The sequence below is a fragment of the Penaeus chinensis genome, chromosome 21 (assembly GCF_019202785.1).
Source record: "Penaeus chinensis breed Huanghai No. 1 chromosome 21, ASM1920278v2, whole genome shotgun sequence".
Classification (NCBI taxonomy): Eukaryota; Metazoa; Arthropoda; class Malacostraca; order Decapoda; family Penaeidae; genus Penaeus; species Penaeus chinensis.
The window spans coordinates 23,631,322-23,643,821 of NC_061839.1; the positions used below are offsets into that span (position 1 = coordinate 23,631,322).

General features: G+C 35.6%; 2 protein-coding genes across 2 annotated transcripts in view; both read left to right on the top strand.

Moving 5' to 3' along the window:
• LOC125036439 (chaoptin-like) overlaps window positions 1-7,291 on the top strand; it is a 40,560-nt gene extending 33,269 nt beyond the window's left edge. Inside the window, exons 6-11 of the mRNA XM_047629032.1 lie at window positions 880-1,063; window positions 2,161-2,286; window positions 3,109-3,219; window positions 3,568-3,659; window positions 4,020-4,163; window positions 5,252-7,291. Coding sequence (XP_047484988.1) covers window positions 880-1,063; window positions 2,161-2,286; window positions 3,109-3,219; window positions 3,568-3,659; window positions 4,020-4,163; window positions 5,252-5,510 — 916 coding nt within the window. The 3' untranslated portion in view covers window positions 5,511-7,291. The remainder of the gene's footprint in view (window positions 1-879; window positions 1,064-2,160; window positions 2,287-3,108; window positions 3,220-3,567; window positions 3,660-4,019; window positions 4,164-5,251) is intronic.
• A 3,722-nt stretch (window positions 7,292-11,013) lies between these two features.
• Window positions 11,014-12,046, top strand: LOC125036440 (sal-like protein 4). The gene is made up of 3 exons (XM_047629033.1): window positions 11,014-11,041; window positions 11,156-11,236; window positions 11,340-12,046. Exons 1-3 carry the CDS (start codon window positions 11,014-11,016, stop codon window positions 12,044-12,046), a joined length of 816 nt encoding a protein of 271 aa, XP_047484989.1.
• Window positions 12,047-12,500: the final 454 nt, after the last annotated feature.

The following is a 12,500-nucleotide window of genomic DNA, read 5'->3' on the forward strand; positions in this document are numbered from 1 at the left end:
CCATATTCATTATTGTTTTATGTAAAAGGAAGCAAGTCATCAGTCTTTTTTCTTTATTATGGAGGCTGCTAAATGTTTTTGATTTTGTTTTTCATCTTTTCTTTCTTTTTCTTCTGCTTCTTCGTTTTCTTTCCTTCCTCGTTTTTTATCTCATTCCTATTTTTATCATCTTACCTATTATTATTATTATTATTATTATTATTATTATTATTATTGTCATTATCATCATCATCATCATCATCATCATTATCATCATCATTATCATCATCATCATTATTACTATCATTATAATAACAATTATTATTATCATTATTATCATATCATTATTTTTGTCATATGACGCCGTTTTCTTTTTCCTCTTCCTCGTCCTCCTGTTCCTCCTCCTCCCCCATAACATCTAGATTAAACTAGACGTTCTATATCATTAACTTATCAGTCATTAGGTGAGATATCTGATGAATTGAGCGAAATTGAACGACATCCTATTCGCATCAAAGGGATTAATGAATGAATGGGTAAATGAGCCAAATAAACCCATAGACGAGCTTATAATCCGATCAGTGATGGATTACATGAACAAAATAGTCAATGCATAACTATCTGAATGAATGAGATAGTGAATGAGTTTGCAAGTAGAAATGTATTTAAAGGAGTCAGGGAATGAATAGGTAATTAATTTTAATGATAATAAAAACGATGATAATAATAATACAAATTATAATAACGATGATGGTAATAATTCTATCATTATGCTTTTTCTTATACTACAATTATTCACACTATTTATAACCCTTTAGGAGACAAAAAGACTAAGCGAACGAAACAGTGAACCAGAGAACAAACCCCAAATAAACCCTTTTCCTTCCTTCCTTGCAACAGAGTCCTGGACATCTCCTACAACGAGCTCCCAGTGCCGGCCAACAGCGCCTGGCAGATGCTCCCTCGTCTGCGGGAACTGTACATGCAGAAGAATCCTATCCGGTCCCTCACGAACACGTCTTTCACGGGACTCGAACGCCTCGAAATCCTCGATATCAGGGACTTCCCGCTGCAGGTGTTCGAGGTGAGCGGCGGGTTCGGCTGAGGGGTTGCGAGGGAGTTTGTTTTTGTTTTCTTAGATTCGTCTTTCGTTTTTATTTTTAATATTTTTCTGAATCTGTTTTATCTTTTTTTTCTTGTTTTCCCTTATCCTAGTTCGTTTTTATTTGTCTATCACTTCTCTTCTTTTGTTTTTTTCCCTTCGTTTTTCCTTTTCTTATTTTTATTTTTTTTCCTTTTTTCCTTTTTCTCTCTTGCTTTTCTTTTTTCTCTTTTCTGTTTGGATAGAAAAGGAGATATTTGGTTTGATTTTCGTTTTGATATGTTTTTTTGGAAGTTTACATTTCTCTTAGTTGTATATATTTTTTTTTAATTATCAGTTTCGGCCTCTCTTTTGTTTCGTTTGTTTTTGTTTGTACTGTCATGTCGCCATGCTGGTGTGTTTTTGTTTTTTTCATGGTGGTGACGAAATCCTGAGAATTCAAAATGTATACAGATATAAATATACACATGTCGAAATGTAAAGCGACGACTTGCAATACGATTTCAACATCCATTAATAATAATTTCTCCATCGAGAGTTTGAAGAATCCCATTACCCCCCTCCTTCCCCACTCGTCTCACCGCCCCCCCCTCCTTCCCCCCGCCCCTCACCGCAATCTGAACCACCATCTAAACCCCAGAAACTCCTCCTTTGGCTCTATCCCTCCTTTTCACCCCTTCAACCCAACCCAACCCAACCCTTCCCCCTCTCTCCCCTCTCTCCCTTCCCCTTCTCTTCCTTCTCCCCCTTCCCCTCTCTCTTCCTTCTCTCCCCTCTCCTACCCTCCCTAGACCTCCACCCCTTTTAGCTCCCCCCCTCTCTCCCCTCTCCCCCTCTCCCATCTCTTCCTTCTCTCCCCTCTCCCACCCTCCCTAGACCTCCACCCCTTTTAGCTTCCCCCTCTCTCCCCTCTCTCCCTTCCCCCTCTCTTCCTTCTCCCACCCTCCCCAGACCTCCCCCTTCAGCTTCACCCTCCCCACACCCCTCACCCCTTTTAGCTTCACCCTCCCCACACCCCTCACCCCCATGCACACCTCCCACGAAACTAACATAAACCCACTCTGAACCCTTGAAAACAGTCGGGCTGCTTCACCTCCCTGACTTCGCTCCGCCGCCTGTTTATGACGACGCACCCGCAGATCAACAGGTTCAACCTCGCGAGAGCGCTGCACAACGTCCCATCACTCCAGGAACTTATTCTTGAGGTAATACTTCTTCCTGGCGTAGAGGTGGTCGCGTGAAGTGAAGTGGTAGTTATTGGTGTTGGTGTTGTTGTAGTGGTAGAAGTAGTAGCGGTGGTTTGTGGTTATTTTTCTTGTAGTATTAGCTGATGTTGTAGAAATGCTACTTAGGGGGGGGGGGGAGTGTTGTTGATGTTGTTTGTGTGATAGCAATATTAAACATTGTTGTTGATTTTGTTTTTGCTTTTGTGGTTGTTGTTGCTCTTGTTGTTGTTGTAGATTGAGGATGCTTAAGGATAGTAACGTTATCAGGCATGAGAAAGATTATTTTCTGTTGATGTTTGATGACTGGGAGAAAAATGTAATGCGTGCGTGTGCGTTATAGATATGTGTAAACAAAGAGGAAGACGGAGACAGACAGAGAAATAGTGATCTGTATATCAGTATGTGTATGTGTGTGTGTGTATACAGAGATAGAGAGAGAGAAAAAAGAGAAAGAGAGAGAGAGAGAGAGAGAGAGAGAGAGAGAGAGAGAGAGAGAGAGAGAGAGAGAGAGAGAGAGAGAGAGAGAGAAAAAAAAAAGAGAAAGAAAGAGAAAGAGAAAGAGAGAGACAAACAGACAGACAGAGACAGAAAGACAGACTGAGACAGAAAGACAGACAGACAGAGACAAAGACAGACAGACAGAGACAAACAGACAGACAGAGACAGAGAGAGAAGCATAGAAAAGCAGAGACAGGGAGAAACGAAAAACAGAAATATACACCGAAAGACATCCCGAAAAACAGACGCCCCCTTCCCCCCTCCCCCCCTCTCCCAACGCCTAACGCCGCCTCCCTCCCGCAGGTGGACGGGACGCTGAACTCCGAGCTGATGAACTATGAGCTTCCTTACAGGCTGACCAACATCACTCTCATGGGTCCGCGCATGCGCAAGATTTCGCCGACTGCTCTTCAGGTTTGTTATTTTGTGGTACTTTGTTTTCTGAAATGGTATATTGATGTTGTAATATTGATTATGCAGAAATATTAGCAGAGATATGACTCTGATATAAATATGTGTGTGTGTGTGTGTGTGTATGTGTGTATATATATATATATATATATATATATATATAATATATATATAAATATATATATACAAATATGTGTGTGTGTGTGTGTATGTGTACATATAACAAATTATAACGAATATTTTATCGTAACAAATACTAAAATAAAATGACGTCCCTGTATCAAACAAAACAAAAAAAATAATTAGAGCAGTAGTCCCTCTACACCATGTAACGTCTTGACCTGATTGCAGGAACTACGAGCAAGAGAATTGCAACTTACCTTCTACCGGACTCACATGGAGGAAGTTCCCCGAGACGTCTTCAAGAACCTCGGGAGAGTCAAGTAAGTTAGGAAAACATTTTGGCTTTTGCAAGGAGCTGGACTGTAGGTTGTGTGTGTGTGTGTGTGAGTGTGTGTGTGTGTGTTTATGTGTGTGTGTGTGAGCGTGTGTGTGTGTGTGCGTGTGTGTGAGTGAGTGAATTAGTGTGTATGTTTATGTATGTATGCATTTATGCATGTATATATTACATAAATATGTAAAGAGACAGTAAAAATATACAAATAAAACAAAATATATATATGACCATTTATACAATGAAAACAAACCAATACCCCCCTTCAAAACTAAGAAATACCCAACCCAACCGCCAATACCAAACCAAAATACAAGAGCACCCTGACGCCGCCCCTCCCCGCCCGCAGATACGTAGCCGTGGCCGCCGAGAACAACACAATGACGAAGCTGGGCGAGCCTTCCACCACAGGCTACCCGGGCGTCCCCCACTCCGTGTTCCTGACCGACCTCCGCATGCACAATAACCAGTGGAATTGCGACTGTGGGATTGGGTGAGTGCAGGATTTTTTTTTTTTTTTTTTTTTTTTTTTTTTTTTTTTTTTTTTTTTACTGGGTGGGAGCATTTTTATGGTGTGGGTGGGAGCATTTTTTTTTTTTTTTTTGTGGGTGGGGAGTAATTTTTTTTTTTATTTTTTTTTTTTTAGTGGGTGGGAAGCTGTTGTTGTTTTTTATTTTTTTTTTTTTTTTTATTGGTTGGAGAGCAGCTTTTTTTTTTTTTTTTTTACTGGGTGGGGGCTGTTTTTTCTGGTTAGGAGCTGTTTTTTGTTTTGTTTGTTTACTGGGTGGAGAGCAGTTTTTTTTTTTTTTTTTTTTTTTTTTTTTACTGGGCGGGGAGTTGTTTTGTTGTTGTTGTTTTTTACTGGGTGGGGAGTTATGTTTGTGGTGGGTCAGTGGATTCATCGGTGGCATTGATTGTATTTGTAGAAGAAGTGGTATTCTATTATTATCGGTTATTATTGTTTTGTTGGTGTTAATAGCACAATGGTAGGAGTAGTGATGATAGTAGTAGGAGTGTTATCGCTGTCATCTTATTATCATTATCATTACCATTATTATCGTTTTTTTTATTGTCATCATTACCAATTATGGTTAGTGTAATCGCATTAGTTATTACGATTTTGCTTCTTTGTTTTCTTGCTTTTGTTTCCGAATCGACCGGTTTTATGGGTTCAAGCGAGTGCGTGTGGCGATTAGTTAGCGCTACAATGAAGCTTATTATCAGTCAAAAGTGTCTTTCGTCAAAATGAATAACATTCATTTCCTTGCTCAAGATCTGCATCATATTTTGCTGTTTCTAAGTTCGAAGTTTTATCACAAAGTATAATTTGATATACCATCACTACCTTATACAGTCCATGTTAAATCTTTAGTATTATTCAGCCCTATATATATTAACTTTATTATGTACTCACCTGATCCTGGTTCTCTGCTGTCTCATCCAATCCAATTTACATCATTCCATTGATTTCTGATCCGATCTACGTTATGCAGCTTCTCATTTTCTCATTTCCACCATTTACTCACCCTGTTCCCTATTTATAACATTTCTTTCTAATCCCTTCCGCTTCCCCCGACGCAGTTGGATCGAAGGCTGGCTCAAGAAATGGCGCCAGTCGGTGTGCGTGGACAACGGCCGGTTAGAAGAGTACCTCAGATGCCAGGACACGGTCCATCGCCTCCGCCAAACGCCCTGTAACAACAAGAGAAAGTCTATAATGGAAGCCTTGAAGACAGACCTCGAGTGCGGATCCACTGCCGGCGCCAGTCTCTTCACCCCTTCTCCTCTCCTCGCTCTCCTGCTGGTGGGCGTCCCTTTATTCCTGATGGGGACACCGTAAATGCGACCCAGAGACGTAAATGCGCCGCAGACATCCCAGAACAACAACTGTTTCCCATTTTCTCTGATTTTAGACGTGGCGGAGTAAAGCATGACGTTCAAGAAAAAGATTCGCTTCCTAGTGAGGATCCCTCTGGGCGTAAGGAAGCGGAAATATTATCAGTTCAAGAGAGGTGGTGTTCGTGTTGCCATTTTCAAGAAACAGGTTATGCTGAAAATAATATATATGATGATAAAGAACATCATACTAATATTAGTGTTACACTTCTGTCGCTTTCAGGGGAAGTATCACACAATAGAAATATTGGAAATGATCATCAGATTGAGCAAAACGCCAAAGAAAACGTGAGACCCATAGAAAATGGAGAAAACGCGACATTCACAGAAAACGAAGAAAATGTGTGTTGTTTCTGGGAATACTTCGATTGTTTGGCTATTGAGGATGAATTCCGTATGAAAGGCGATGATCGAGAGTTGAATCCACATAAACCATCCGGAAACCAAAGTAGTGTAGAATATGCGAATCCGAACCGAGAAAGAGATCCTATTCCGACACCTGATGGTAATTTAACCTCTTTAAATGGAGTGAGTGATTGTGTGTTCAATGATAGTATTCGATTGCCGTGTTCCGTTCATTTTATAAATTATTCGTCTACTTTTCTTCTTCCTCTCTACCTGCCACCGCCGCCGCCAATTCTTCCTCCTCCCCCGCTTTTTATTCCTCCTTTTCTTCTTCCTCCCTCTCCTCTTCCTTTTTCTCTTCTTCCTTCACCTCCTCTTGTTCAACAGCATTTGCATCCTCAACCATATTTCTTATGCAGTCTTTCTTCTTTTCTTCTCCCCTTACCTCCACCTCCTCTTCCTCCTCCACCTCCTCCTCTCCCTCCTCTTCTTCTCCCTCATCCACCTCCTCTCCGTTTCTTCTTCCCTCCTTCGCCTGCCTCTTCAAGATAACTAGACCAATTACAGATTTATTGTCACGCCTTTCTATGTCATATAAATTTGTAAAAGCTTTTTTTTTTTTTTTAAACAATCTAGTTTTAATCTCGTGTTATAAAAGCCTCTTGTTGGAAGAGGTTTCTGCAGGCCGAATGAAATCGACTCTCACGATAATGATGAGAGAGAATCCACCAGAAAAAAAAGAAGAAAATAAATAAAAATGTCTACTATAAAAGATAAAAAAAAAAAGATAAAAAAATTGCAATTCCCAAGACTGTTGTTTAAACGATATTGATAATGATAATGAGTAATGTAGTATAGATGTGTAATTATAGGCCTACATACGTCTTCCTAGAACAATCATGTAGTAATTTCACCCTCTGGAAGAAATCTGGTGTTCAGAAATTGGCGTTTATAACGTCTGTAGTTGATTACAGTACTGTATTATCCCTGCACATGATGTACCTTAACCCCTTGTATGATTTAACTGTTATTTATATATGTAGTGTTTGTCTATGATTATTTCCCCCATGTTCATTTCAGAGGAAAAGAACAATATTCTCCTATGCCTTTTATTTTCTCTTTCTCTCTTTCTCACAACGACAATAGTCAACACAGCCATGCTATAATGATACTTAATACAATGGTATATGAATGCAGTCTTTATTTAACGAACAAAAGGTTACTCATGTATTCTTGTAGTGTAGTGTATGTGTATTTTCCTCTTCATGCCCCTCGATTGCACACCTTCTCACATTTATTGATACCTGAAATATCTATCTTTAGTAAACTATCTTTTTACTTAATTCACTTCGTGTATAGAAAATAAATCTATATGATAAACCTGTGTTTGTTTCATACCTTACGGGAATAAAAAAAAAATGGTATCTATATTACATTAAAGATACAGAGAGCATATATATATATATATATATATATATATATATATGAAAATATATACATATATAGATATACACACACACATAGACACACACACACACACACACACACACACACACACACACACATATATATATATATATATATATATATATATATACATATATATACAGACATAAATATATACAGTTATAAAAGAGGACTGACTGGTCATTTTACACACAAATAGAGATAGATTAGTTAAATAAATAAATAATGAGATAGTCATCACAATCCAACAGTAAGAAAAAGGATAATCCGAATCTATTTACGAATGCATTCCTGATAACACTATGGACTTTCTATCTTTACAATATATTCTGCATTATATTCAACATTCTATCTGTACAATATATTTCGTATTATATTCTGCTACTCTTGCTACACCCCGTTATAATCTATATAAAGTTATTAGTATGATAGTTTCTGTAATTTCGCATAAGCTTTGTTAACATGCCAATACACACTGAATGTACAAACACATGGGAGAAATGGGTGTGCTTGAATTTGATATCACTCAGCTAAAATCAGTCAATAAAGCTAGATAGATTAAAGGAAAATCAAATCATATCACGGGACGATCAAGAAAGTAATCCGTAATTAACGTAAAAGAAGCCTAAATATGATAATAATAATAACAATAAGGATGGTAATGATATGGATAATAGTTATGATGATAATAGTAATAAGGATAATAACAATGATAATGATAATAATAATTATTGTCATTATCATTACAATGGTAATAAAAATTATGATAATGATAATAACAATTATATTAATAACGAAAATAATGATAACAACAGCAATAATAATAGTCGCGCGGGGGGGGGGTGAACTTGAAATTATATGTATAAATAAAAAAAATAAAAATACACATCTACTGAATATCTGTCTGGTAAACGGAGGTTTCAATGTAGAAACAGTTTTTTTTCACTGTTCATCAAGACCAAGCATTGGATATAATGATTTTATTGCATTCGCGCAGAATGTGTGTGTGTGCTTATGCGTGTGTGTAATGTACTTCATATTGAGGCATGCCAAACCATCCATAGGTTGATGTGCATCGAACTTGGATTCGAGCGCAGTTCGAGTGTTGGTTACATAGTTGGCAAATTGAACACGGAAAGGCAGACGGTTCTCCTTGGTAAAGTAAAAAGCATATTGTAGATTGAGGGTATAGCTATACCAGGCAATCCCTCCATTGCATTATAGGAGGTGAAGAAATAATAAAATAAGCAGAACTAAAAATGGAACTATACGGAATATGGAAAGTTGAGTGGTACTTTAAGATCTATACCTCAAAAGCTTACGAAATCTTCTCAAAAGCTTAAGAAATCTTCCAAAAAATCATATATGAGGAATGTGCTACCTGCTAACTCAGAGCAACAATGCATCAGTGCATATCTGATAACCAAACAACTAAGCCATGCAATATTTTGATGAGAATAATATTGATGATGCTGAAACGTGATCACGATAATGAAAATGGTGATAACGACAATGATGATGGCGATATTGATCATTATGATAATGATATCGACGATATTAATAAAGATAACGATAATCTCAATACTGATAATGATCAAGATTGCGGTAATGGTAACGAACCATTAACACCGAATAAAGATACGCACTTTTCAACAAGAAATATCAAATAACAACCCTCAGTAATTACCTGTTTCAGTTAACTTGGACACACGAAAGTAATGAGGCCCTCCTCACCCCCCCCCCCCCCCCAGTTCCTTTCTCCTGTAAAAGGACTTGAGGAATACTAACCCAAGTTTCCAGACGATTGCAGATAGTGTTAAAATAGGGATAGGAATAGCATTAATGAGAGTTACGATAATGATAATAAAAAGATAATGATGAAAGCAGTAATAATGATAATAAAAAGATAATGATGAAAGCAGTAATAATGATGATAACACTGATAAAGATAATAATAAAAATGATAACATTAATAATAATGATAATATTAGTAATAATAATAATAATGATAATATTAGTAATAATAATAATGATAATATTAGTAATGATAATAATAATGATAATATTAGTAATAATAGTAATAATAATGATGATAATGATAATGATAATGATAATGATAATGATAATGATAATGATAATGAAAATGATAATAACAATAACAATAACAATAATAATTATTATTATTATCATTATGATAATAATAATTTTTAGAATCCTTATAACAATGTTAATAATGATGATGATAATAACCATGATAACAATAACAATAATAATAATAAGAAGAAGAAGATGATACTAATAATGATAATAAGATAATGATGATAATAATAATAATAATAAGAAGAAGAAGAAGATGATACTAATAATGATAATAAGATAATGATGATAATAATAATAATAATAATGATAATAAGATAATGATGATAATAATAATAATAATAATGATAATAAAATAATGACAATAATAATAATAATAACAATAATAATAATAATAATAACATAATGATAATACAATAATAACAATATAATGATAATACAATAATAATAATATAATATTAGTAATATAATAATAATATAATAATAATAATAATAATAATAATAATAATAATATAATAATAGTAATATAATAATAATAATATAGTAATAATAATAATAATAATAATAATAACATAATAATAAAATAATAATAATAATAATAATAATATAATAATAATAATATAATAATAATAATAATATAATAATAATAATGATAATAATAATAATAATAATAATAAAATATAATAATAATAATAATATAATAATAATAATAATAATAATAATAATAATAATAATAATAATATAATAATAATAATAATAATAATAATAATAATAATAATAATAATAAAATATAATAATAATGATAATATAATAATAATAATAATAATAATAATAATAATAATAATAATAATAACATAATAATAATAGTATAATAATAATAATAATAATAATAATAATAATAATAATAATAATAATATAATAATAATGATAATAATAGTAATAATAGTATAATAATAATAATAATAATAATAATAATAATAATAATAATAATAATGATAATGATAATAATAGTAATAATATAATAATATAATAATAATAATAATAATAAGTAATAATAATATAATGATATAATAATAAAAATAATAATAATGATAATAATATAATAATAATATAATAATAATAATAATAATAATAATAATAATAATAATAATAATAATATAATAATAATAATAATAATAATAATAATAATAATAATATAATAATAATAATAATAATAATATAATATAAAAATAATATAATAAAATAATAATGTAATGACAATACAATAATAGTAATGTTCTGAACGATTATGATAATGATGATAATAATCATAATGATAATAACAATAATAAGATATACAAGCCATAAATTTACAAAAAAAATGCATGTACTCATTACTCTCCCCAGTTCCTCTGCATTAGACCTCCAGGATTCCTATCCCGAGTTCCTCCTTCTCTTGATACAGTGTGTTGTAGGCATCCAGGTCTACGTGTATAAATAGTTCAGTTAAGACAGAACGGGTGCAAAAGGTCCTTGTGTTATTCTGAGGGTCTCTAAATATGGTTGAAGAAAGTGTGTCTAGTTCTGGTAAGTTGTAGTGTGAGTTGTTCCATTTTTGTTGATATGTGGATGTACTGAATAACTGATGATATTCGTTTGTTGGATTTGTCTTTATTTTTTTTAGCATTTTCTGTTTTTTAGCGTGGAATCGCGACGCTACTGATTTGGGTCTGTGTGATGCGGCGCAGGGATTTCCAGGACAGCCTTATCTCTCGGCACAAGGTATTTATAATATAATTGTTTATCTTTGTATGTAAGTCTTTTAACGTACATTGACTATATGTTGTTATAATGGGGTGGACCTCTAATTTGTTTTATTTTGCAGAAGGCGCGTCAAACTTTCCTTCTCACAGTCTCCCTACATCGTTCCACGACCCGATCTTCCCTGTGCCACAAGACCCCACCTCTTGGGAAAGCCTTCTCCTCGATCCACTCCAAGAAGTGGACCTCCTCAGCCTCCCTCATGCGTATACTCAGTTCCTCCCCTTAACGCCACCGCTCACCGCCGACGCGTATCTCAGTGCCGGATCGTCGCCTACCACACCTTCAGTACCTTCGCCAACCTATTCGTGCCCACCGGCCCCTTCCTCTTCCCAAAGTCTTGTCGGACGAGGGTTGATATCCTCCATGTATCCCTCTGGGACGCTGACGCCCCCGGTATCGCCCGCACCAACAGTCATCGCCACGAACCTCGCCGCGCAGCAGGTCCGGGTCATCACTCCCTCGGAGGTTTTGCCGTTATCGGGGAAACCCGTCGTGGCCAAGCAGACGAGGCAGAAGTTCCCCTGCTCCGATTGCGGCAAGCTCTACACGCAGCGCAGAGCCAGGGACCTTCACATGCTCGTCCACACGGGAGAGCGCCCCTTTGTCTGCGACCGCTGCGGCGCTGCCTTCAACCGCCCCGGGACGCTCAAGGTGCACCGCATCACGGAGGTCTGCCTTCGCAAGCAGCGGAGGGCGTTCGACCAGCGGGCCAGCGCTCGAGCCGGGAGGACGTGGGCGCACCGGACGTCAATGGCCACGTCCAAGTGATTTTTTATTTCTTGAAACTTTCTCAATAAAACCTATGACCAGTTGAAGTTCTTTGTTTGCTTATCGATTTCCGGTTATTTTGCTAGCAGCGTAAAACGAAGTAAGCTATAAATTGCACTCTAACTGTTTGTGTACGATCAGTTGTACAGTCCCTTGACATGAATTTCTCATACCCGCGTTTGACCAGTTTCCTTTCGTCGTGTAAAAGGAATAAATCATCGGAGAGTTGTAGCGATCGTTCAGTATTCATATGAACTGTAAAACTGCATTCCCAGCAACTGTTTTTTGTTTTCTGTTCTTTTACTTCTTTTACTATTATTTCCGTACGTCTTTTAACGTACGGAAATAATAGCCATTGTGTATGCCGATATAGATCGGACTGCAAATCGTTGCTCCCAAAGAATAATGTCAAGTTACAAATATGTAGCAACATATATAAAATCCTAGTATAGCG